At 47.9% G+C, this 24385-nt stretch overlaps 1 protein-coding gene across 4 annotated transcripts in view; it reads left to right on the top strand.

Annotated features, from left to right (window-relative positions):
* ALKBH8 (alkB homolog 8, tRNA methyltransferase) overlaps positions 1–21920 on the top strand; it is a 28499-nt gene extending 6579 nt beyond the window's left edge. For all 4 annotated transcript variants that reach the window (XM_029048176.2, XM_029048177.2, XM_029048175.2 and 1 more), the window contains 10 exons: positions 170–407; positions 1447–1578; positions 2138–2233; positions 4079–4183; positions 6201–6271; positions 9232–9338; positions 11881–12032; positions 13867–14132; positions 18777–18926; positions 21031–21920. In XM_029048176.2, the coding sequence (XP_028904009.1) occupies positions 170–407; positions 1447–1578; positions 2138–2233; positions 4079–4183; positions 6201–6271; positions 9232–9338; positions 11881–12032; positions 13867–14132; positions 18777–18926; positions 21031–21579 (1866 nt within the window). In that variant the 3' untranslated portion in view covers positions 21580–21920. The remainder of the gene's footprint in view (positions 1–169; positions 408–1446; positions 1579–2137; positions 2234–4078; positions 4184–6200; positions 6272–9231; positions 9339–11880; positions 12033–13866; positions 14133–18776; positions 18927–21030) is intronic.
* Positions 21921–24385: the final 2465 nt, after the last annotated feature.

Here is a 24385-nt window from a genome sequence, read left to right on the forward strand (position 1 = left end):
AATTATGTCTTGCATTTCTTTGATGTGTGACTATTTTCCGGGACATCAATCCAAAGGATCAGCGACCGATCACCGTCAATCGTTCATTTTATCCTTTACGTCGTCGGGCAGGGTTGGGAGTCCTTTACGGGATAGACGTCCCAGTCGATAACGTCACTTTCTTCATTAGAGCTTGGTTGTCGCCAACGGAGGACTCGGCAATGGTGTCGGTAGGAACCAGCTTCTTAGGATATTAGAGAAATGTGGATCCGTGGAAGCTCTCTTAATGCCGCCGAACAAACCCTACTCGTTCGTGACGTACGGAGCCAGGGAAGGATCCAGGACGGCCTACGATACCCTCAACGGGCAGGAGATGGTGGATGATTTTGGACAAAACATCACTCTGTATTTGAACTATGTGGAAAAAGGTACCCATTTCTCGCTGTTCGTCGTTCAGTTGGTTTTGGTGCGTGGCCGTAGCCCTCGGCGATCTTCTTCATGGCAAAAATGGCTGTGGGATTCTTGTGCTTCTGAACAGGAGACAGAGGGGAATGAATCAACCAGTCCTGCTACACCTCGGCCTTGTTCACTGAAACCGTCCGCTTGGCTCTGCTCGCTGACAGCACGTTCCGTTCAGGGAATATTTATCGAGTGTCCACGGGCTTCAAGGGGCTCTTATTTGGGGCTAATGGCTCTCATTAGTGTTTTTAAGGGGTTTATTTTTATGGAATTAGTTTTGGAGTAACAATTCATTTTCCCCTGGCTATTTCTGCCAGTGATATTTCCACAGAATTATTCTCTTATGACTATTATCTTCCTAGGACCCTTGGGGGCATATTACTACAATTTCTGAACGCCCGTTGATTTTATAAGCGTAGATTCTAATCACGTTTCACTGTTCTTCAGGCCCCAGCCAGTCTTGAATGAATGTCTGAAGCCATTTGAAAGCTATAATGGATGCGGTTTATTCCTTGTACTAATATTAGCATTTTCTTAGATTTGCTTATTACTTGGCAGATATTTTTCTTGATTAAACAACATGTCCTATAGCTAGTGGTGCCCAAGTACGAGGTTCCTAGGAAAATTAAAAATTCCTTTTTGAAAGTACTGAGAAATATCTGGCCCTCCTTCAGAGGACGAATTATAGGCAACTTTGGAAAATTCGAGTAGTCTTGTTTTCCAGTGAGATTAGAAAAACACCCCAATCCTTCTCAAATTAATTTACAACTAAATCCTCTCTGGTACCACTTCTGTTATAGTCTACTCTCTCAGTCGCTTAGTACAACGCTCTGCACGCAGTAAGCGTTGAATAAATACCAACGATTGATTGGTAATAAGCGTTTCAATGGATAAAATTCAGTGTTTCTGATTTATTAGTCTTTTGCCTATTTCCTGTGTGAAAGGTTACCTCGTGGCCCAATTATAAGTGTTTTTATGAGTTGGGTTATTTTGTTTCTCTGTCTCCAGTGTATTGGAAAGATCAGGCGTCTTCCGCATTGCCTCCGGGCCTCTTGATAGTTGAAGAAGTCGTCTCTCCCGAGGAGGAGAAAATGTTATTGGAAGGGATTGATTGGGCCGAAGATGCCCGTAATCAGAATGGTAAGTGAGAAAGTCACGAGCTTCTTCAGCGGCCTCATCCAGCGGAATGGTTCGTGTTCATTTACGTGTCCTCGTGTGTACCTTCGGAAAATAAGCCAACCGCCGAACGGTGATTGTGGATGTGGTAAAAACGATCAGTGAAACTCAGCCTCACACTGCAGTGTTAGAGTAGGAGCTGCTCGGAGATATTACCTGAAATTTTACCATCAGTGGGTTTGAATGAAAATTTACAGAGAATTTGGGGGAGCTTTAGCAGTAGCCGAAACGCTTCTAGGAAATCTGTTGAATGGGTCTTGTCCACTTTGTTAGCCCGCTGAGTGACATGCGCATTTGTCATTTATGTAGTCATCGGGTAAAATCTTAATGATGGCAATTTTAGAGTTGAGTGACCGATGGATATAAAAATAGTCAAATGAGCTGTGATAACAGAGGAGGTGGTGTCTAAATAATGCCAATTCCTAATACTTATCCTTGGACAGAATTAACTCTAATCACTCGACACGGATTCAGCAGCTTTTTAAAGACTCCGCTGTATTTACTTGTTTTTTCTTTTCAACAGCTCAGAAATCCTTAAAGCACCGAAGAGTAAAGCATTTTGGGTATGAATTTCGCTACGACAATAACAACGTAGACAAAGATAAGCCATTACCTGGAGGTGAGAAACTATTAGAGATACTGGCTGGACCATTCACTCACTAATGCTCGATATGAAACGGGGTCCCGGGGCCTCATAACTTGTAGGTGGAGTTCAGTGACGTTTCTCTGTGCTTCAGAGTACGGTTTACGATGAGGTGAGGAAGCAGTGGGGCCTACCTTTTCTAAGTTAGTGGTTCCATTTCCAAGACCGTAAGAAATACCTTCCTGTCCAACCAGCGTAAAGAATCCTAGAATGGGTTGCCGAATGGCACCGCTGGAGATCTTTAAGGAAAGAATAGTCAATTGTATTTATTGAGCGTTTACTGTACTTGGGAGAGTACAGTATAGCAATATAATAGACACGTTCCCTGCCCACAACGAGCTTACAGTCATAAATAATAATAATGTTGGTATTTGTTAAGTGCTTACTATGTGCAGAGCACTGTTCTAAGCGCTGGGGTCATCAGGTTGTCCCACGTGAGGCTCACAGTTAATCCCCATTTATAGATGAGGTAACTGAGGCTCAGAGAAGTTAAGTGACTTGCCCACGGTCACACAGCTGACGAGTGGCAGAGCCGGGATTCGAACCCATGACCTCGGACTCCGAAGCCCGGGCTCTTTCCACTGAGTCATTCACCTGCTTGGGCAGAAGGCTGAACCACATAATCTCTTGATGTCACTTCCAGCTCTTTGATTCCGTGATAATAATAATGCTGGCGTTTGTTAAGCCCTTACTAGGTGCCAAGCACTGGGGTCGATACAAGGTAATCAGGTTGCCCCACGTGGGGCTCCCGGTCTTCATCCCCCTTTTACAGAAGAGGTAACTGAGGCGCAGAGAAGTTAAGGACTTACCCACAATCACACAGCGGACGAGTGGCAGAGTCGGGATTAGAACCCATGACCTCTCAGTCCCGTGCCCGGGCTTTTTCCGCTAAGCCACGCTGCTTCTCTAAGGCGGGATATTTGAATGAAATTCCAAGAACTGGAATGATTTAAAAGTAACCGAAGCCTTCTCACTTTCCTGTGGGACTATGTCTCTCGTTTTCATTTTTGCAACTCCTTCAGTCGTATTTATTTATTGAGGGCTTTCAGTGGGCAGAACACTGTACTAAACGCTTGGGAGAGCACAAAACAGTCAACCCACATATTCCCAACCCACAAGGAGCAGACAGTCTAAAGGGGGACACAGATATTAATATAAAGAAATTACAGATATGTATAAAAGTGCCGTGGGACTGGGAGGGGGGAGAATGAATAAAGGGAGCGAGTCAGGGCGACGCAGAAGGGAGCGGGAGAAGAGGAAAGGAGGGCTGAAAGTCAGGGAACGTAGCTGCGTTCATGTATCACAAAAGCGACGTCAGCCCAACGTTCCCCCTTCAGCCGGAAGAGAAGTGTTCTGTGTTTGGCTTCAGGATTCCCCCCAAATAAAACCGAATATTGGAGTGGAGAAAACACTTCAAGAATAAGAGTAGAAAACATCGGTCCACTAATGCCAGGGTTGTTTCGTAACTAAATTTTCAGCCGGTTGAAGCTTGTAATTTTTCCAGCCTTAATGCACGGCGATAGTTCAGCACAGTCGTACCTCTAGATGTTTTTTTCTAGCCGGCACAATCCAACTTAGTCATCTAAAAAGCTTTCTACCGCTTCATTCATGCAGTAGCTTTTATTGAGCGCCTACTATGTGCGGAGCACTGTACTAAGCGCTTGGAACGGACGATCCGGCAACGGATAGAGACAGTCCCTGCCCACTGACGGGCTTACAGTCTAAGCGTGTGATCTGTGCGGAAGTTGACTAAGTTTTTCGTAGAAAAAGCAATCAAAAGACAGTTGTCTAGGTGTTTTAACCTTCTACCTGTAACTGCAGGTCTTCCTGAAATGTGCGGCGGTGTTTTGGAGAGGTGTTTGAAACAAGGACACATTAAGATTAGCCCCGATCAGTTGACGATAAACCAGTATGAGCCTGGTCAGGGTAAGTAAAAAAATGCTTCTACAAAGCGTCCTTAGCCCATTTTTCAATCGTAGGCAGAGTCTCTAAGGCATCAGTCCGTCCATCCGTCAGCGGTCTTTATTGAGTGCTTACAGCGTGCGGAGCACTGAGCTAAGCGCTCGGGAGAGTACACAGAATTTATAGGCCCCTTCCCTGCCTACCAGGAGTTTAGGGTCTAAATGCCGGAGCTGTCCGTGAGTTCTGTAGGACAGAGGACGGAGCGAATCGCAAGTGTTTGAAGGGTACAGATCCAAGGACAGAGGCGACACAGAAGGGGTAGAGAGAGTAGCGGAAATAATAGTAATGTTACGTGTTTATTTCGTTCATTGTCGTATTTGTTGAGCGCTTACTGTGTGCAGAACACTGTACTAAGCGCTTGGAAAGTACAGCTCGGCAACAGATAGAGACCATCGCTACCCGATGTCGGGCTCACGGCCTAGAAGGTGTTTACTGTGTGTCAGGGACTGTCCTGAGTGCGGGGGTAGATACTCAGTGGAAAGAGCCCGGGCTTGGGAGTCGGAGGTCACGAGGTTGAATCCCGCCTATGCCACTTGTCAGCTGTGTGACTGTGGGCGAGTCACTTAACTGCTCTGGGCCTCAGTTCCCTCATCTGTAAAATGGGGATGAAGACTGTGAGCCCCACGTGGGACAACCTGATTACGCTGTGTCTACCCAGCGCTTAGAACAGTGGTCTGCACATAGTAAGTGCTCAATAAATACCAACATTACTAAACAAGCTAATCAGGTCGGATACGGTCCCTGTCCCCCATAGGGCTCACAGTCTTAGTCCCCATTTTACAGATGAGGGAACTGAGGCACAGAGAAGTTAAGTGACATGCCCATGGTCTCACAGTTGACAAGCGGCGTAGCCGGGATTAGAGCCCATGACCTCTGACTCCCAAGCCTGGGCTCTTTCCACTAAGCCACACTGCTTAAAATTGGAGGAAATAATAATAATAATAATAATAATAATAGTATTTGTTCAGCACTTGCTGTGTGTCACAGAAATGTAAGAAAGTCAGCCAGCAGCCCTCACTTCTTTCAAAAAGGGTAATTGTTAAGCTCTTACTAAGTGCCAGGCACTGTTCTAAGCACTGGGATAGATACAAGATAATCAGGTAGAACACAATCCCTGTCCCACATGGGGTTCGTAGTCTTAATCCCCATTTTACAGAAGAGGGAACTGAGGTTCAGAAAAGTTAACTGACTTGCCCAAGGGCACATTGCAGACAAGTAGCAGAGCTGGGATTAGAACCCAGGTCCTTCTGACTCCCAGGCCCGTGCTCTCTCCACTGGGCCACGCTGCTTCTTTACCCCCCGGCCCAGTTTGCATTCTCCTGCTTCCTTCCTCTGCTCTAAGAAGCAGAAGAAGTTACAGTTAAAACCAGCAGTCTTTTTTTCTTTCATCCTCCAGAAGAACTGTTATCGATTATCAATAGTATTTACTGAGCGCTTACTATGTGCAGAGCACTGTACTAAGCGCTTGGGATGTACAAATCGGTAACAGATAGGGACAGTCCCTGCCCTCTGACGGGCTTACGGTCTAATCGGGGGAGACGGACAGACGAGAACGATGGCAATAAATAGAATCGAGGGGAAGAACATCCCATTAAAACAATAGCAAATAAAAAAAATAGCAAAAAAACTGTTTTTAGGACCCTCCCGGACATGAATCTGAGGGAAATTAAGTAGCGTAGTTTTGGCCTATTGGGAACTTCCCTCCAAAAAAAGTTTAGCACCGTATGCTTAGAGTCATAAAACTAATCGCTAGGAAACCAGGAGTCAGGCAAGGATTTCCAGATTACTTTCACGCCTGCGCTTTATTCTTTGAACTCTAATCCCCAGTGCTCAGCGCAGTTCTCTGCGCAAAGCAGACCCCCGGTAAAGACTGCTGATCGGTTGGCTAGGAGGACTGGATGTCAGGTCTCAAAAACAGTGACTTTTATACTGGCCCAAAAAAAGAAAATACAATACCCCGTCATCTGCTCTTCTGTTTCAGGAATACCCCCTCACATCGACACACATTCTGCTTTTGAGGATGAAATCATTTCTCTCAGTTTGGGAGCTGAGGTAAACTTTGCAGTTTGTAATTCTTCTGGTTAAATTGTTGGGTGTTAAGTTGTGTCTTGTTGGGCAGAGCACTTTTCACCTCTCTGTGTTCCACGCACCTTGGGCCGAAAAGACCTGCCAGAGACGCTCCCGTAGAAAGTAAGGACCTCACCGAGGCGAACTCCGGCAGCAATCCCCAAAGGAAGTTTGAGGGCAGTCCCAACTCGAATATGATGATGATAACTTTGGTATTTAAGTGCTTACTATATGCCAGGCGCTGTACTAGTCGCTGGGGTGGATACAAGCCAGTGGGGTTGGACACAGTCCCTGTCCCATGTGGGGCTCACAGTCCCAATTCCCATTTTACAGATGAGATAACTGAAGGGCAGAGAAGTGATTCGCCCGAGGTCACACAGCAGACAACTGGTGGAGCAGGGATTAGAACTCACGACCTTCTGACTCGCACGGACGTGCTCTCTCCACCACGCCATGCTGCTTCCCTATTTGTTGAGCATTACCTTTGTGCGGAGCGCTGTTCTAAGCACTTGGGAGAGTACGATCTAAAAGTGTCGGTACGCACGTTCTCCGCCCACGGCGAGTTTACCCCGAAATGCCCAGGTAGGGCCTCTGAGCTAACCCCTTCAGGGTGGGATGATCAGTCAATCAGTGGTATTTATTGAGTGCTTACTGTGTGCAGAGCACTGTACTAAGCGCTTTGGAAAAAACGGTATTTGCAAAGTGCTTATTATGTACCGGGCGCCGTCCTAAGCGCCGGGGTAAGTACGAGGTAACCGAGTTGGACACAGTGAGAATGAGGGACCAGACAACGAGGAGGAGAACCAGGAGAAAGCGTCGGGGAAGCCGAGGTCGGATAACGTTTCCAGAAGACGGGGGCGGTCCACAGTGTCTGAGGCAGCTGAGGGGTCGAGGAGGATCAGGATGGAGCCGAGGCCGTCGGATTTGGCAAGAAGGAGGTCATCGGTGACTTGGGAGAGGGCGGATTCTGTGGGGTGAACGGGACGGGAGCCCGATCGGAGGGCGGCAAGGAGAGGAGGGGAGGAGAGGAAATCGAGACAGTGGGTGGAGACAGTTTGCTCACGGAGCTCGGAGAGGAATGGTGGGAGGGAGATGGGGCCATCATCGGAGGGAGCCATGGGGTCGTGGGAGGGTTTTTAAAAGATAGGGGACGCTCGTTTGCTGTCCAAAAGAAAACCAGCAACTTGCACCGGGGGAACGGCAATGTCCTGTTATATTAACTTTCTCCATTTGGTGGCTGTACTAGCATACGGTTTTGAGTTTCATATGCAAAGGAGGGGACGCAAGGTAAAGGCCCTCTTTATGACAGTCTGAAAGATGTCATGGCGATAAACCTTTCAATAGTATTTATTGAGCGCTTACTATGTGCAGAGCACTGTGCTAAGCGCTTGGATTGTACACGTCGGCAACAGATGGAGACAGTCCCTGCCCTTTGACGGGCTCGCGGTCTAATCAGTCGGGTCAGACCCAATCCCTGTCCCACATAGGGCTCGCGGACCAAGTAGGAGGGAGATCAGGCGTTGAATCCCCATTTTACAGTTGAGGAAGCTGAGGCCCAGAGAAGTCGAGTGACTCCCCCGAGGTCACACAGCAAGCAATTGGCAGGGGCGGGATTGGAACCCGGGTCTTTTGACTTGAAGCCTGCGCCGCCTCTCCTTATCCAAAAAACCGGACGGCACGATAGAGTCGTGGTACTGCAGCGGGGATTTTCGGGAGCTGTAAAGTTTTCCATTTCTGGCATCCGCTGGGATGTGAGTGTCTTCTATAGGTATAAAGAGCTTAAAGGTGGTGGGTAAGATCAAAATGTCTGGCATTTCTATTATTGACTGTAGTCTCCAGTGATGCACCGTAGACTGGTTGGAAATTTGATCTTTATCGACTCTGCAACCCCAGAGAATAAAGAAGAGAGGTAAAAACGGAAAGAGTAATTGGAAATAGCTCCCGTGGAGCCAAGCTGTCATGGGGCAGATTGATTCGGGAGTGGCAAAGAAGCATTATCGATCAGGAGTCTGAAATGAATTGAAAGGATCAGAAGCTTTAGCTTTTGGTGGCAGGACAGAAAATAGTGACAACTGGGAATATTCTACGTGGCTAAAGACCCATCTGGCTATGGTAGAGTGTTCGGGTATTCTTTTTATCGGTAAGAGTAGAATGTCGCAACAGTTTTTCCGAGGTAAATGTATGTTAGGGAAAGACGTGCCGTATTAAAAAACAATAGTTGTAGTATTCAGTTAAAAAGGTTTATTAAAGCAACGCAAGTTAATGCCCCGAAGTGAAGATTTCTCATTGGTTTTTCAGTTTTTTGCCATCTTCCTGTGATTTTGGTCTGAAATACCTTAGCTGATGAGAAGATGGAGGTACAGGATAGCGTTTTCTGTAGAAAGCAGTAATCAATTCATCCTTCTATTCTCAAATCACCGACTTTTTAAAATAGCGTCGGACCGAAAAGGTCGATGCCTCTTCTCTTTTGAAAATTGCCTCTCTCCCTTCCAGAGTGTAGTTACATAAACCCTCACATGCCATTAAATTTTGTTTTATTAAGGAAAAGTGGCAAGTTTCATATAGATTTTCCTTGCGATGTGGATTTTGTTCCGTATATCCTACCTCCTACCCTTCAGAACGACATTCCGTATATTTATAAACTCTATAGTTTACATATGTGCAAGCTGAAGATGGAGTTAGATTTTTGGAGAAAGCTCTGCTTAACCCACTTGGTGATTTTATTAATGACCAGCGTCAAAAAGGCGTTCTATGTGGCGGCGTCTTCCGCTGTCTTTGTGAATGCGCTCCTTTTCCAAATGCGGGCCCGAGACCTGTTTAATAAGCGATCTCTCCTACTGAGACTCTGAACCGCATGTGGGACTGTAACGCTGTTCTAAGCACCGGGTTCAAGTCAGTCTGGTAGGACACGGTCCATTTGGGCGTTCGGGCTCTGGTCTTTTCAGATCGTCATGGATTTCAAACACCCAGATGGTCGGACGATGGCGGTTCTGATCCCTCGGCGGAGTTTGCTGGTGATGACTGGAGAATGTAGATATCTTTGGACCCACGGGTAGGTATGGAGATCGTGGGTGGCGTAGAAAGCTGGGTGTATTTCACGGATCTAAGTTTTGGTGGCTGTTTCCTTCCTCGTACCCTTCCCTCCCAAACCTGTTGTCACGTGTAGAAGGGAACGTTGCCGTTAGCCACCACTCGCTTTCCCACTTGCAGCAATCAACACCCCCGTTCCAGCTCAGAAGTTCTGCTTGATATGTTTTGCCAGTCACGCAGAAGTCGAGCAAGACGTGTCGCCTGTTTTGCCGTTTACCCTGTTTGTGCACACTCTGAAGCAACTTGATTCCCTGCAGTGTGATTATAATAATAATAATAATGTTGGTATTTGTTAGGCGCTTACTATGTGCAGAGCACTGTTCTAAGCACTGGGGTTGATACAGGGTCATCAGGTTGTCCCACGTGAGCCTCCCAGTTAATCCCCATTTTACAGATGAGGGAACTGAGGCACAGAGAAGTGAAGTGACTTGCCCACAGTCACACAGCTGACGAGGGGCAGAGCCGGGATTCGAACCCACGAACCCTGACTCCCGAGCCCGGACTCTTTCCGCTGAGCCATGATTATAAAAACTTTGCAACGAATCACTTCGCGGTTCATCATCGATAGCGTTTATCGAACGCGTACGGTGTGCGGAGCGCTTTACTGAGCACTTGGGAGAAGGCGGTACGACGGAGTCGGTCGACACGTTCTCCATCCCCGAGGCGCTTATAGTCTAGAAGGAGAGGCGGACGGTAAAATAAATTGTGGATGTGCACATGAGCAGCGGGGGGCTGAGGGTGGGGTGAATACCAATGCTTAATTCAAGGATAGAGATCCAAGCGCACAGGCGACGCGGAAAGGTGAGGGAGTCGGGGAAATGTGGGCTTAGACGGGTCTAAGTACTGGACGTGATCTGATCCGGTGGTTTCAAGCCGACGGCACGTGTGGAGATCTCCTCCAAGAGACCTTCCCTGACGAAGCCCTCTTTTCTCTGACTGCCTCTCCCTCCCGCGTCGCCTCGGCACGTGGAGCTGTACCCCTTAAGGCCTCGGGGAAGCCGGGCGGCCCAGTGGATAGAGCACGGGCCTGGGAGTCGGAGGACCTGCGTTCTAATCCCGACTCCGACCTTGGGCAAGTCACCTCGTTTCTCCGGGCCTCAGTCTGTAAATAGGGGATTAGGAGCGTGAGCCCCAAGGGGGACAGGGACTGCGTCCAACCTGATTAACTCGTGTCCACCCCAGCGCTTAGTACAGTGCCTGGGACATAGTAAACGCTTAACAAATAGCACAATTATTATTGAAAAGCGGCATGGCCTGTGGGTAGAACACGGCCTGGGCATCAGGAGGTCATGGGTTCTCATCCCGGCTCCATCACTTGTCTGCTGTGTGACCTTGGGCAGGTCACTTCTCTGGGCCTCAAAAACCTCATGTGGAAAATGGGGATTGAGACTGTGAGCCCCCCGGGACAGAGACTGAGTCCAACCCGATTTGCCTGCATCCACTGCAGCGTTTATTACGGTGCCTGGCACAGAGTAGGTGCTTAACAAATACCGTAATTATTATTTTTTATTATCACCATTGATATTCACCCCAGCTTCAGCCCCACCACACTTATGTACATATCCATAATGTATTTTAATGTCCATCTCTCCCTCTAGATGTCAGCTCCTCGTGGGCAGGGAACCAGGAACATGTCTACCAGTTTTCTCAGGCGTTTAGCACAGTGCTGTGCACACAGGAAGCACTCAAATAGCATTGACTGATTGATTGATGGCTCAGGCACTTGGGGTGTAGGACTCTGAATTCCAGGCAGTTAGAAAGGTACTGCAACAAGCCACCAAACCTCCCATTTGCAACCTCCGTAAAATACTGGGAGGTAAACAACTCGCCTATAAAGACCAAATCAATATAAATTCCTTGTACATTAGAATGTCGGGCCAAAAAGGACAAAAAAGCAAAGTAAAAAACACCATATAACCAGATTTCGGTAGAGTTTATGATTCTGTCCTTCCTGACGTTTTCCCATACAATTGCTAGTGGACTGCTCAGCTGGTTTGAGTTAAACCCAAAGATTGGCCGTCAAATTATCGTTAGCTAAGGGACTGGTTCCGTTAATTAGCTTAATCGTTGACCGGGGTGAAGGAATTGAAAATGAATCAAGCAAATGAGTGGTTGACACAAGGAAATAACGGAAAATATTGCCAGGATGAAATAGCTGGCGGAACAAATGAAAGAACGCACCGAAAAATAGACCAATAGGCGCACGTACACAAATGCGGTAATTGGAAATAAAATGTATAAGTGCCTCGAGGGTGGCATTGGGTTAACGTGACTGATGTTGGGGAGTAATAATTAATAATGCTAATTATGGTATTTGTTAAGCACTTACCGTGTGCCAAGCACTGTTCTAAGCACTCGGGCGCTGTTTGCTGGGTCTCATTTCATTACTCTGGCCATTAGACTTTGCGGCAATTCCATTATAGTAACATTAAGAAAAATTTGAATGTAGAACTATCAGAATGACATGCATTATATAGAATTTTTCTTTCCCTCTTTTCCTTCAGAATCACACCCAGGAAACTTGATGTTATTCAGGCCTCCGAAGGACAGAAATGTGGAATTATCACCGGTGATGTTGGAGATTTAACATTAAGCAAGAGGGGCGTACGGACCTCGTTTACTTTTAGGAAAGTGAGGCAAACACCATGCGCTTGTGGTAAGTCTAGTAGTAGTATTTTCTATTTTACTCTTACGTGAGTTTTCTTAAAATTTGACTGCGAGGGGGTGGAAATCTCACAAGTCAATTAAGAGCTTCCAGGAATTGCGGGAGGTCTAAATCTTTCAGTCAGTCAGTGGTATTTATTGAGCGCTTGCTATGTGCAGAGCACTGTACTATGCGTTTGGGAGACGACAACATCGATAACGCGATGAGTACAAGATTTAAGTCGTCGTCTTATGCTGTCGAGTCGTGAACGACCCGTAGCGATGCCGTGGACGCAGCTCTCCCGGAACGCCCTGCCTCCAGCTGCAGTCGTCCTCGTGGTGGATCCATAGAGTTTTCAGGGTAAAACTCTATAGAGTTTTCATGGTTAGAGAAGCAGCGTGGCTCAGCGGAAAGAGCACGGGCTTTGGAGTCAGAGATCGTGGGTTCAAATCCCGGCTCCGCCACCTGTCAGCTGTGTGACTGTGGGCGAGTCACTTCACTTCTCTGTGCCTCAGTGACCTCATCTGGAAAATGGGGATTAAGACTGTGAGCCCCATGTGGGACGACCCGATTCCCCTGCGTCTACCCCAGCGCTTAGAACGGTGCTCTGCACGTAGTAAGCGCTTAACAAATACCAACGTTATTATTATTATTAAAAATCTACAAGTGGCTTCCCATGGCCTCCTTCCGCGCAGTAAAGGAGTTTGTGTCCCGCACGGGGGAGTTCTGACTTGTGGCAGATGGCCTTCCACTCGCTAGCCACTGGCCAACCTAGGAATGGAATGGACAGGCCTCTGCTTGACTCTCCCTCCCGTAGTCGAGACTGGTAGAGAGAGTACTGGAAACTCTCCAGATGTGACCCTGAGATGGCCTCTGTAAATTGTTATTCCTCTATTTATTTTGTTAATGAGGTGTACATCCCCTTGATTCTATTTATCGTGATAATGTTGGCTTGTTTTTGTCTCGTTCTGTTTTGCTCTGCCCTCTGTCTCCCCCGATTAGACTGTGAGCCCCTCATTGGGCAGGGATTGTCTCTATCTGTTGCCGAATTCTACATTCCAAGCACTTAGTACAGCGCTGTGCACATAGTAAGCGCTCAGTAGATACTATTGAATGAATGAATTGGGACTTTAGGTGTTGCGCTATTTAAACCGACTGAATCAGCCGCAGTAACAAGTCCTAATCATAATGCCAAAAAGACTTGAGGAATTTGACTTTTTCGAGGAGAGGCTTCAGAAAGACTGGGATAGTAAGCGACAGAATTAAAAACAGTGCAAAGCGCTGCAAAGGGCAAATTCAACAGCACAGTACAGGGACATTGTTTATCTCTCCAAGTGAGGGAACTTTGGCAAAGTTGATCACTATTCCTCGCCTTTTTTTGGTCATCCCACGGTACACATGAAGCAGTGTGGCTTAGTAGGCGGAGCACGGACCTGGGTTTTAATTCCTGCCCCGCCTCATGTCTGCCGTGAGACCTTGGGGAAGTCACTTCATTTCTCCGGGCCTCAGTCACCTCATCTGTCCCATGGGGATTAAGACCGTGAGCCCCACGTGGGACAGGGACTGCATCCGACTTGATTACCTTGTGTGTCCCACTTGGAGTAGTGCTTGGCACATAGTGCTTAACAAAAACCGTTATTATTATCTACATGTATTTATCCTTTTTTGGGTGGATTACTTGCAATTTCCTGTGGTACGCTGGTCAAATTTTTTATGTGTATGCCCCCGTTGAAATGAAATCTTTCCAGTGGCAGGGATCACGTCCGTATACGCTCCCCAAGCACCTGATTTGGTGCTTGCGTGATGACGCTAGACGGGGATTCATCGACTCTTTTCTTTTATGCAGCGTATCCCTCGGTCTGTGACAGCCAAGGGGATCAGCCAAGAGAAGCTTCTCCTTCATTCCCAGAGAACGACCGAGATGCAGCGAAACTGGAGGAGGAGTATGTCCACAGGGTGTACGACAAGATAGCCGGGCACTTCAGCAGCACCAGACACACCCCGTGGCCTCGGATCGTGGCCTTCCTGAAGACCTTACCCCAAGGCGCCATAGTGGCAGATGTAGGATGTGGGAATGGAAAATACCTCGGAGTCAATAAGGAATTATACACGGTGAGAAACTGTTGTTACCGGTCTTCTCTGGGGGTTTTCTTATTCCTACCGGACCGCCGTCATTATCGGCCGGCGTCTGCCTTCATTTACCGCTTTAAAATACTTTTCAGACTAAAAGTCTCCCCGTAACATTCCACGTATCCAATAGCAGTTTCAACACAAAGTGGGCCCAGAGAAAGAGCACGGAATTGGGAGTGAGGAAACCCAGTTTATCATTCCGGAATGGGAAGCAGCGTGGCCTAGTCGATGGAGCACGGGTCAGGGAGTCCGAAGGACCTGGGTTCTAATCCTAGCTCTGCCGCTTGTCTGCTCTGTGACCTCAGGCGAGTCACTTCACTTCTCTGTACCTCGGTTACCTCATCTGTAAAACGGGGATTAAGACCGTCAGCCCCATGTGGGACAGGGACTGTGCCTAACCTGATTTCCTTGCGTCTACCCCGGCGCCTAGAACAGTGCTTAACTGTTAGTAAATGCTAACAGACACCATCATCATCATCATAAGATCTGCCACTGGCTTGCTGTGTGATCTTGGGCAAGTCACTTAATAATCGTGAAATGCTGGACGTCGTTGGGTTAAAAAAGAGAAAAAAATAGTTCTCCCTATTGTTCCTTTCGTCCGCGATGGCATTACTCTCCATTTTGCCACCTGCCTCTTTTCCCGGGGCTCTCAATTATTATTGTTATTTAAATAAACACCACATTTTTGTAGTTCAAGGGGGATATATAATTTAGGGGTATAATTCAGACAGACCTGCCTTTGAGAAAAGAGGAATTCATCTTCAAGGCCTTACTTTTTGTTATTTTTTCACTTACAGACGGTAAGGAAAAAAGTTTAAGGGGCTTCTATATCCGGCATGGGAATTGTGCTCTTGGTATTATTGAGCATTTTTAGATATTGCGCTTAAAACAGCTCAGAAGGTAATTCTGTCTCCTCTTGAGGTGATCTCTAAGTACCAGCTGAAATGGCCTTAAGTAGTTGGTGCTTTTGTGCTTCCTTGATGAATTCACGGAGCTCCTTCTAGTTAGGTATCATTATGTGAGAGCAAAACTACGACGAATCCAGACACACTCAGCCCCGCGGGCCGGGACGTAATGGTTGTATTATTCTGTTTACAATTGAGGATAACAATTTCGTGACAAATCTAAAACCAGGCTGAGAATGGTTAGAAAATGAGAAGATTCAGATTGGGAAGAACCTGACCACTAGAAAAATCACGTAGAGGCAAAGAAAGAGTTTTTACATCATCTAGGGCTTTATCTGCGGTCCTTCTTAAAGCCCGTGTGGGAGAATGTCGTGCGTACTGAGATAGACCTGCACCCTTAGCATCTCTGAAGGCAAGTCAGAGTTTTCCTGGCTCGTCCTCTTTCTGGTGAAGCGGTTGAGAAGCAGCGTGGCCTAGTGGGATCCGGGAGTCAGAGGACCTGGCTTCTCATCCCTGCCCACAGTGGGCTCACAGTAAATCCCGTTACTCTCCCGAGCGCTCGGTATTCATTCATTCATTCAATAGTATTTACTGAGCGCTTACTATGTGCAGAGCACCGTACTAAGCGCTTGGAATGTACAAATGGGTAACAGATAGAGACGACGGTCCCTGCCCTCTGACGGGCTTACGGTCTAATCGGGGGAGACGGACAGACTAGAACAATGGCAGTAAATAGAATCGAGGGGAAGAACATCTCATTAAAACAATAGCAAATAAATAGAATCAGGGTGATGCTCATCTCATTAACAAAATAAATAGGGTAATGTTAACAAAATAAATAGGGTATAGTGTTCCGCACCCAGTAAGCACCCAGGAAATATTGATGGATTTTCAAGGTGAAGAATCTGAGGTTTTCTGGAATCCCCGTGGCCCGTTATCGTGTCCACTGCCTATTGAGTCTCTTTGTTGGGACCCTGCTGAGCCCCATGGAGTCATTTTTTGAGCCAGTAATGACTATTTGCCTCCTCCCCTTGCCCAAGGGAGGCAGACTTTGATCTAAAGAAGGAAGCTTTTGATCTCTAGAATGTAAAGCCGTTGTGGGCAGGGATCGCATCCGTTTCCCGTTCTAGCGTACTCTCCCGAGCGCTCGGCGCAGTGCTCTGCACACAGGAAGAACTCACTAAATACGATTGAATGAATGAATTCATCTACCCTGTTAATAAAGCCACAGTTACACTGCAAGCCCAAGATGTACGCAAAGGCAGCAGCTGGGTCAGTGCTAGAGCTGGGACGAAAACCCAACTCTCCCGCCTCCCAGTTCAGCCCCAGACTGCTTCCTGGTTTTGTCCGTCCTGCCGGCTGTGGGTTCGTATGCGATCCGGAATGGAATCTCCGTGCTCGGCTCGTTTTGCTATTACCGTAGTTAGCAGAGATCTTCCTCAGGGGAGTTAGGTAATTTCATCTGTGGGTTGGATTTTAGGATGAGGAGGAGTTTTCCCCGTTGACTTTGGTTAAGTAAAAATCAATCAGAATTTGGCGCATTTGAATGAACTGCCTTCAGCAGGTGAAATGAGGTATAATGAGATAAAGCAGCAAGAAATAAAACATGGTGTGTCTGTTCTTTTGGATAGTGTTCTAAGTAATGGTAACTGCTAAAAATGATTACACTTCTAAATCGTGATTATACTCTGGCTGTTGCGTGCTTGAGGAAGAACCAGGAAGCTGGCAAGCCAGTATTAAAATGCCCTTCGACCGCCTCTAGGAAACTCTTTTTCTAAATGATGAAGAACTTCTTTGCGGAATTATCCAAGTTCTAAGTGCGATGTAATGATCTGCGGGAAGAAAACTGAAGTTGTAGACGGACCTGGCCTAGCCAAGCCGAGATCCATCGGTGATTCAGTTGAGCGCCGAGACTGATTTTGGCTACCTTGACGGCATATTCCGGACAAACAATAATATAATAATTGTGGTTTTTGTTAAGGACTTACTAGGTGCTAAGCACTGGGGTAGATACAAGGTACTCGGGTCTCAAATGGGGCTCACGGCCTCAGTAGGAGGGAGAACAGGGATCGAATCCCCATTTTACAGATGAGGGAACTGGGGCACGGAGAAGTGAAGTGACTTGCCCAAGCTCACACAGCAGGCAAGTGATGGAGCCGGGATCAGAACCCGGGACCTCTGACTCCCAGGCCCGTGTTCTTTCCACTGGGCCCCGCTGCTTCCTGTAGAAAACAAAATCAAGAATCTCAGGGCGTCCTTTGGGCATCCGAGAAAGAAAATGTGTAGCCACGTAGAATTGAGCCTCGTCTCAGATTACAGGTGTCCAATAGTGTCATCAGGTCCAACTCCTCTGTGGCTAGAGGCAGACTTATAATAATAATAATAATAATTCTGGTATTTGTTAAGCGCTTACTATGCACTAGGCGCTGGGACGGATGCAAGTAAATCGGGTTGGACCCGGTCCCACCGTCTCAATCCCCATTTTACAGAGGAGGTAACCGAGGCGAAGAGAAGCGACTTGACCAAGGCCACCCAGCAGAGAAGCGGAGGATTTGGGATTAGAACCCGTAACCACCTGCCTCCCCTATACCATGCTCCTTCTCAGAGTTCACATCGATCCCACTGGTAGAGCATCGTGGCAGTCAAGGTTCAGAAATTTCCTTGAAGCCATTAGAGTAGTGCGTATTGTATAATGCCTTTGCTGAGAGCGACATCTCCGTCCTGAGAATGGAAGGCAGCACGTTACCAAAACACAAGTTGAATTGGGTGGAGGGACAAGGAAGATGGAAGAAGTGTGGGAAAGACGCAGTGAAGCAAACATCAGGCTACCTTGCGTAGCGGTGGCCAGCTGGTAGGTGGTCAGAAGAAATGGGGGGACCTTAGATTGAGAAAAGCATGGCCAGGGAAAAAAAGCATGAGCCTGGGAGGCGGAGGACCTGGGTTCTAATTCCGCCTCCAACTGCTGTGTGCCTTTGGGCAAATCCCTGTTCTTCTCTGTGCCTCGGGTCCCTCCTCTGCAAAATGGGGATTCAGTACCTGTTCTCCCTCTCACTTAGACTGTGGAACCTGATTATCCCGTATCTGCCCTGGAGCTCGTTCAGTGCTTGGCCAATAGTAAGCGCTTATCGAGTTCCACACTCTGGACTGTGAGCTCGTTGCGGGCAGGGAACGCGCCCGCCAGTTCCGTAGCATTGCATTCTCGCAAGTGCTTAGTGCAGTTCTCCGCACTCAATAAATACTGTTGATTGATTGATTGGGAAAATGGTCTGGTAAATGGGTTAATTAATGTTGGTAGTCGTTGAGCGCTTACTTTGTGCCGAGCACTGTTCAAAGCGCTGGGTAGACACAGGGGAATCAGGTTGTCCCACGTGGGGCTCACGGTCTCAATCCCCATTTTACAGATGAGGTAACTGAGGCACCGAGAAGTGAAGTGATTTGCCCAAAGTCACACAGCTGACAAGTGGCCGAGCAGGGATTCGAACCCATGACCTCTGACTCCAAAGCCCGTGCTCTTTCCACTGAGCCACGCTGCTTCTCAAACTGACTTCTTCGTAACATATTAATGGGAAAGGATTTAATGGAAAATAAATGGCCGGGGACTGGTCAGTCTTTGGAAAGAATTGCCGACAGTGACCCAAGATTGACTGGTCTTTGTTTCTGTTGTTTCTGGATGAGAACACAACATTTAATACAGCTGTCTCTCTCTGTCTCTCTCTCGCAGGTCGGTTGTGATCGTAGCCAAAACCTTCTAGAGATCTGTGGAGAGAAACAATTTCAGGCTTTCGTCTGTGATGCATTGGCCGTTCCGATTCGAAGCGGGGCATGTGATGCTTGTATCTCCATTGCTGTCATCCACCATTTTGCAACAGCGGTAAGTGACTTTTTCCCTCTCTCAGTGTTGACTGTCAAACTCACTACCTTAATCCGATCACGCACTTGAGAGGGAAGAGGGAAGAGAAGAAAAACACGAAGGCCAGCAACAGAGAAAAGAGAGAAGGGTAAAAAAAAAAAAATAATAATTCAGAGATATTGGAAGGAGAACACCATTTTTTCTCTATTTTCGGTTCTTTTCTATTCTCGCTTTTTCGCCCCACATCCCGTTGTCATCGATGACATTATTTCTATTTTCTCTGTCACCACGACCAGAAAAATCGATCGTACTGGATGGATATCCAGCCTTCCGGTTAGCGGAGCTTTCTGGTGTTCTGTGTTATACGTTCCTTGAGTCCTGTTGAAATTCATTCTCCTCTCACTCAATTCCATACGTACTCCACCCTACTTAGGAGTCACGATCGGCCTTTCTTTGTCTTATAGACTCCCCTGTAAGTTACCAGCCCTGAAATGCCTGTCTCCCACTCTTTATGCATATTCCACGGGCTCACAGAGCCTCCTTCCTATCAGTACATCAATCAGTGGTATTTACTTAGCGCTTACTATTTGCAGATCAACAGCAGCGGCGTCATTCATTGAGCATCTACCGTGTGCGGGACACTGAGGCATTTGGAAATGAACGATGCGATTCTGCTTGAGCGTTTTGCTTGGTGGGTTTGTCTTGGGGTAGAGTTGATCACGGATTGATAATATGGGGACCAAGAATTTAGTTCTAGGTCACCTGCCGTACTGGAAACGTCCCTCTCTTTCTTCTCCGCAAATATTCCTACCCCATGACGAAAACCCGGCTCTGCGACTCGCAAGATCATTCCCCTAATAAGGGCTCTTCCTTAACTCATCTTTTCGTAATCAGTCGATCGGTTGGATATTTATCAAGCGCTTACTGCGTGCAGAATGTGGCCTAGTTGATAGAGCATGGGCCTGGAAGTCCAAAGGACCTGGGTTCTAGTCCCGGCTCCGCCACTTGTCTGCTGTGTGACCTTGGACAAGTCACTTCACTTCTCTGGGCCCCAGTTACCGCATCTGTAAAATGGAAATTGAGACTGTGAGCCCCGGGTGGGACAGGGACTGTGTCCAACCCGATTTGCTTGTATCCACCCCAACACTCAGTACAGTGCTTGGCACCTAGTAAGTGCTTAAAAAATACCATAATTATTGGTATTATTAGGATGTAATATCGGGGCCCCGAAGGCCTTGACAAGCACCTGGTGATGAGGTGGAAATGAGTCAACCAGTGAGGCTCGAAGTCAGGAAAGGCGCTAACAGGGATCCCTAATCCTGCCTCCAGTCAGATTTCCAGTTTTCACCCATATTCTCAGCTCTGGTTTTTTAATGTTGTTTTGTTTTTCAAGCTGATAATAATAATGATTACCTCATTTGTTAAGCGCTTACCATGCGCGAGTCACTGGCCTAAGCACCGAGGCGGATACGAGCAATTCGGGTTGAGCGCCGTCTCTGTCCCACCTGGGGCTCACACCCTTAATCTCCATTTTACAGATGCGGTAACTGAGGCACAGAGAAGTGAAGTGACTTGTCCAAGGTCACCCAGCGGTCCGGTGGCAGAGTCGGGATCAGCTACTCTAAGATTAAGCTAAGAGTGGGAGCTTTTCCTTTTTCTGCCCACTTCGTTCTGTATTTCCCAACTGGTTTTGATTGTGGCCATCGAGTCGCTACCGGGGACGTATTCCAAGACCGAAAGCTCGTTGTGGGCAGGAAATAATAATGTTGGTATCTGTTAAGCACTTATTATGTGCACAGCACCGTTCTAAGCGCTGGGGTATATACAGCGTAATCAGGTCGTCCCACGGGAGGCTCACAGTTAATCCCCATTTTCCAGATGAGGTCGCTGAGGCACAGAGAAGTGAAGTGACTTGCCCACAGTCACACAGCGGACAGGTGGCAGATCAGGGATTCGAACCCATGACCTCTGACTCCCAAGCCCGGGCTCTTTCCACTGAGCCACGGTGTCTGTTTATTGTTATACTGTACTCTCCCAAGCGCTTAGTACAGTGCTCCGCGCACAATAAGCCCTGAGTAAATGCGACAGACTGACCGTTCGGTAATGACAACGTCTTCCCTCTCAGGAGCGAAGACTGGCGACCCTCCGCGAATTAGCCCGCCTCCTCAGGCCTGGAGGCAAGGCCCTCGTTTCCGTCTGGGCAATGGAGCAAGAATACAACGAGCAGAAGTCCAAGTATCTTAGAGGGAACCGAAACGGCGAGGGCGAGGAAGAACAGAGCAACGGTGAGGCAGAGCTTCTCGGCGAAGAGATGCCCGATAGCGGCGGGCCAGAGGCGGTCCGGTCCGTCCCGCCCGCCGGCGACTTGGAGGACGAAGCCCGTGATGCCGACAGAGCAGTTCGTTCCAAGCTGCCAGTTCACACTAACAGAACGTGCTTTCATTCTCAAGATTTACTGGTCCCCTGGCATCTGAAAGGGGGCGGCAAGAGCGGCAAAGGCGCCGAGGCGTCGAAGCCCGCCTCCGATCCCGGTGCCGGCCCCGTCTTCCATCGCTATTATCACGTGTTCTGCGAGGGGGAGCTGGAGGGGGCGTGCAGAACGTTGACCGACGTACGTGTCGAGCAGAGCTATTACGATCAGGGAAACTGGTGCGTGATTTTCACCAAGCTCTGAGTCCTTGATTTCGGGGAGCCGCTCGGTGGGTCGCGTGGCTTCGGGAGAGGGGGGTTGCCTGGGTTCCCTGGGGGGAGTCTGAGGAGCCTCAAGCAGAGAGTTCGGGAAGGATGAGGAGGCAGAAGTGGAAATCGATCCTCGTCCCCCCCACCCCGGAGTCATCGGCCGTTGTCTCAATGTGTCTGGGCCACTTGTTCCTCATTTATATTTTCCTCGTTTTGGGAGGATGAATGAGAACTGTGAGGTTCCCTGGAATGTTGTATATAACTTAAAGATACTAGGATTACTTGTACGGGCTCTAATTCATTTACGGTGTTTCATAAACAACGTTTCTAAAATGATCGAGTCTGGACCTCGGCTCTCTCGGGATTGTTATTTTCACTGCAAAATCCGGTATTCTTCTCAAGGAGAATTCTTGTTGCATTTTTAGAACCTCCCCCAGAATCCTGTTAAGGAACAGTTTCCTGTCAACCGTAAATTTTTTGTCCCGCTCCTCGCCCTTTTTTTGTGGTTGTGTCTGTTAGAGAAGCGGCATGGAGTAGCGGATAGACCGTGGGCCCGGGAGTCAGGAGGACATGGGTGCTAAATCCTGGTACTGCCACTTGACCGCTGTGTGACCTCGGGCAAGTCACTTCTCTGGGCCTCAGTTACCTCATCTGTAAAATGGGGATTGAGACTGAGAGCCCAGTGTGGGACAGGGACTGCGTCCACCCCGATTTGCGTGTATCCACTCCAGCGCTTAATACAGTGCCTGGCATTATTAAATAACCCAGTGATTGCTGTGAGTCTCCGCTTCGCCTTAAGGTTTCGGGAATGGAAGTGAACACTTAAATATCTAGATCAAATATATATAGCTGTCTTTCATATGCGAAGAAGAGACCCTTGTCGGTGCAGTTCATCCTTTTTCGGGGGCCTGAAAAAGGCTAGTGTAGAACTAGGCAAATGAACTGGTGATAGGCAGAGAAAAGAGGGTGGCTTGCGGGTGGCCCAGATTAAAGTTGCCCACCGGTCACATGCCCGAAGGTCAGACGTCCTCCGATTCCCAAGCCCCTGCTCTTTCCACTAAACCACGCCGCTTCTTCCCGTGGAGCTCTCGGTCTAAGTGATCACTAACTTAGTGATCGCTAAGATAAACCTGATAATTTCCAACCCCCCAGAAAGAATTTCAGTCCCCCAGCTGTTAAAAAGCAATTCACCACCTTCCCAGTCCTCTGGCATCGCTTACAGAATTCTTCGGTTCAGAGCGGAGCGGGGCATCTGATGAAGCTGCCGGTGGATTTTAACTGGTTTGATGATTCAGTCATTCATTCAGTAGTATTTATTGAGCGCTGACTATGTGCAGAGCACTGGACTAAGCGCTTGGAATGGGCAAATCGGTAACAGAGAGAGACGGTCCCTGCCCTTTGACGGGCTTACGGTCTAATCGGGGGAGACGGACAGACAAGAACAATGGCAATAAACAGAATCGGGGCTTCCAAGATCATTTGGACATGGGGATATGTGTGAGCTGAGGTGTCCCGGTGACTCAGAAGAGATTGAAAACGTTTCACTTTCCCACTTTAATGGGGCACTGAGTCACTCTGACTCAGATCTCAGGCGGCATTTCTTAAAAGCATGAGTTTTCTTGACTTGGTCTTTCGGGCCCAGATCCCCACGCCGTATTTGTGAGGGTCTTTTAAATTGTTTTTAACTGAAGCGAAGGTGAATTCCACTCCGAATTTACGGTTCCGTAAACTGCCCATCCGCCCCTGAGCCTAGACCGGATTGCTATTATCCATTCATTCATTCATTCATTCATTCATTCAATCGCGTAGCGATAAAAAGACACATTCCCTGCCCACAGTGAGCTTCCAGTCTAGAGGGCTCTTCTACCTCAGGACTCCATGCCAACCGGACTCTAAGCCTGGCGGTCCTTGAGATGGTTCCAATCGTTTAGTGCAGTGCCCTGCACCCAGCAAGTGCTCAATAAATACCATTGATGATTGATTTACGATGGTATTTGCCAAGCGCTTGTTACGTGCCAGGGACCGTACTAAACTCTGAGATAGATGCAAGCTATTCAAGTCGGACACGATCCGTGTCAGTCGACTGTATTTACTGATTGCTTCCTATGTGCAAAGCACCGTATTAAGTGCTCTGGAGAGTACAATATAACAGACATTTCCTGCCCACAGTGAGCTCGCAGTCTGGAAGGGGAGATAGGCATTAATATAAATAAATTACAGATATATTTAGAAGTGCTGTGGGGCTGGGAGGAGGGATGAATAAAGGGAGCAAATCAGGGCGACGCAGAAGGGAGTGGGAGAAGAGGAAAGGAGGGCTTAGGGAAGGCCTCTTGGAGGAGACGTGCCTGCAGCGAGGCTTGAGCCCCGTGTTAAGATGGTGTTCACAGTCTTAATCCCCATTTTCCAGATGAGGTAACTGAGGCCCAGAGGAGTGAAGTGACTCGCTCAATGTCACACAGCAGACAGATGGCAGAGTCGAAATTAGAACCCAGGTACGTCTGACGCCCAGGCCCCGGCTTTATCCAAATACCAACATTATTATTATCCGCTAGGACACACTGCTTCTCTTAAAGCTTGGGAAGCAGCGTGGCTCAGTGGAAAGAGCCCGGGCTTCGGAGTCAGAGCTCATGAGTTCGACTCCCGGCTCTGCCCCCTGTCAGCTGTGGGACCTTAGGCAAGTCACTTCACTTCTCTGGGCCTCAGTTCCCTCATCTGGAAAATGGGGATTAACTGTGAGCCTCACGTAGGACAACCTGATTACCCCGTATCTCCCCCAGCGCTTAGAACAGTGCTGTGCACGT

The sequence above is a fragment of the Ornithorhynchus anatinus genome, chromosome 20, assembly GCF_004115215.2.
Source record: "Ornithorhynchus anatinus isolate Pmale09 chromosome 20, mOrnAna1.pri.v4, whole genome shotgun sequence".
NCBI lineage: Eukaryota > Metazoa > Chordata > Mammalia > Monotremata > Ornithorhynchidae > Ornithorhynchus > Ornithorhynchus anatinus.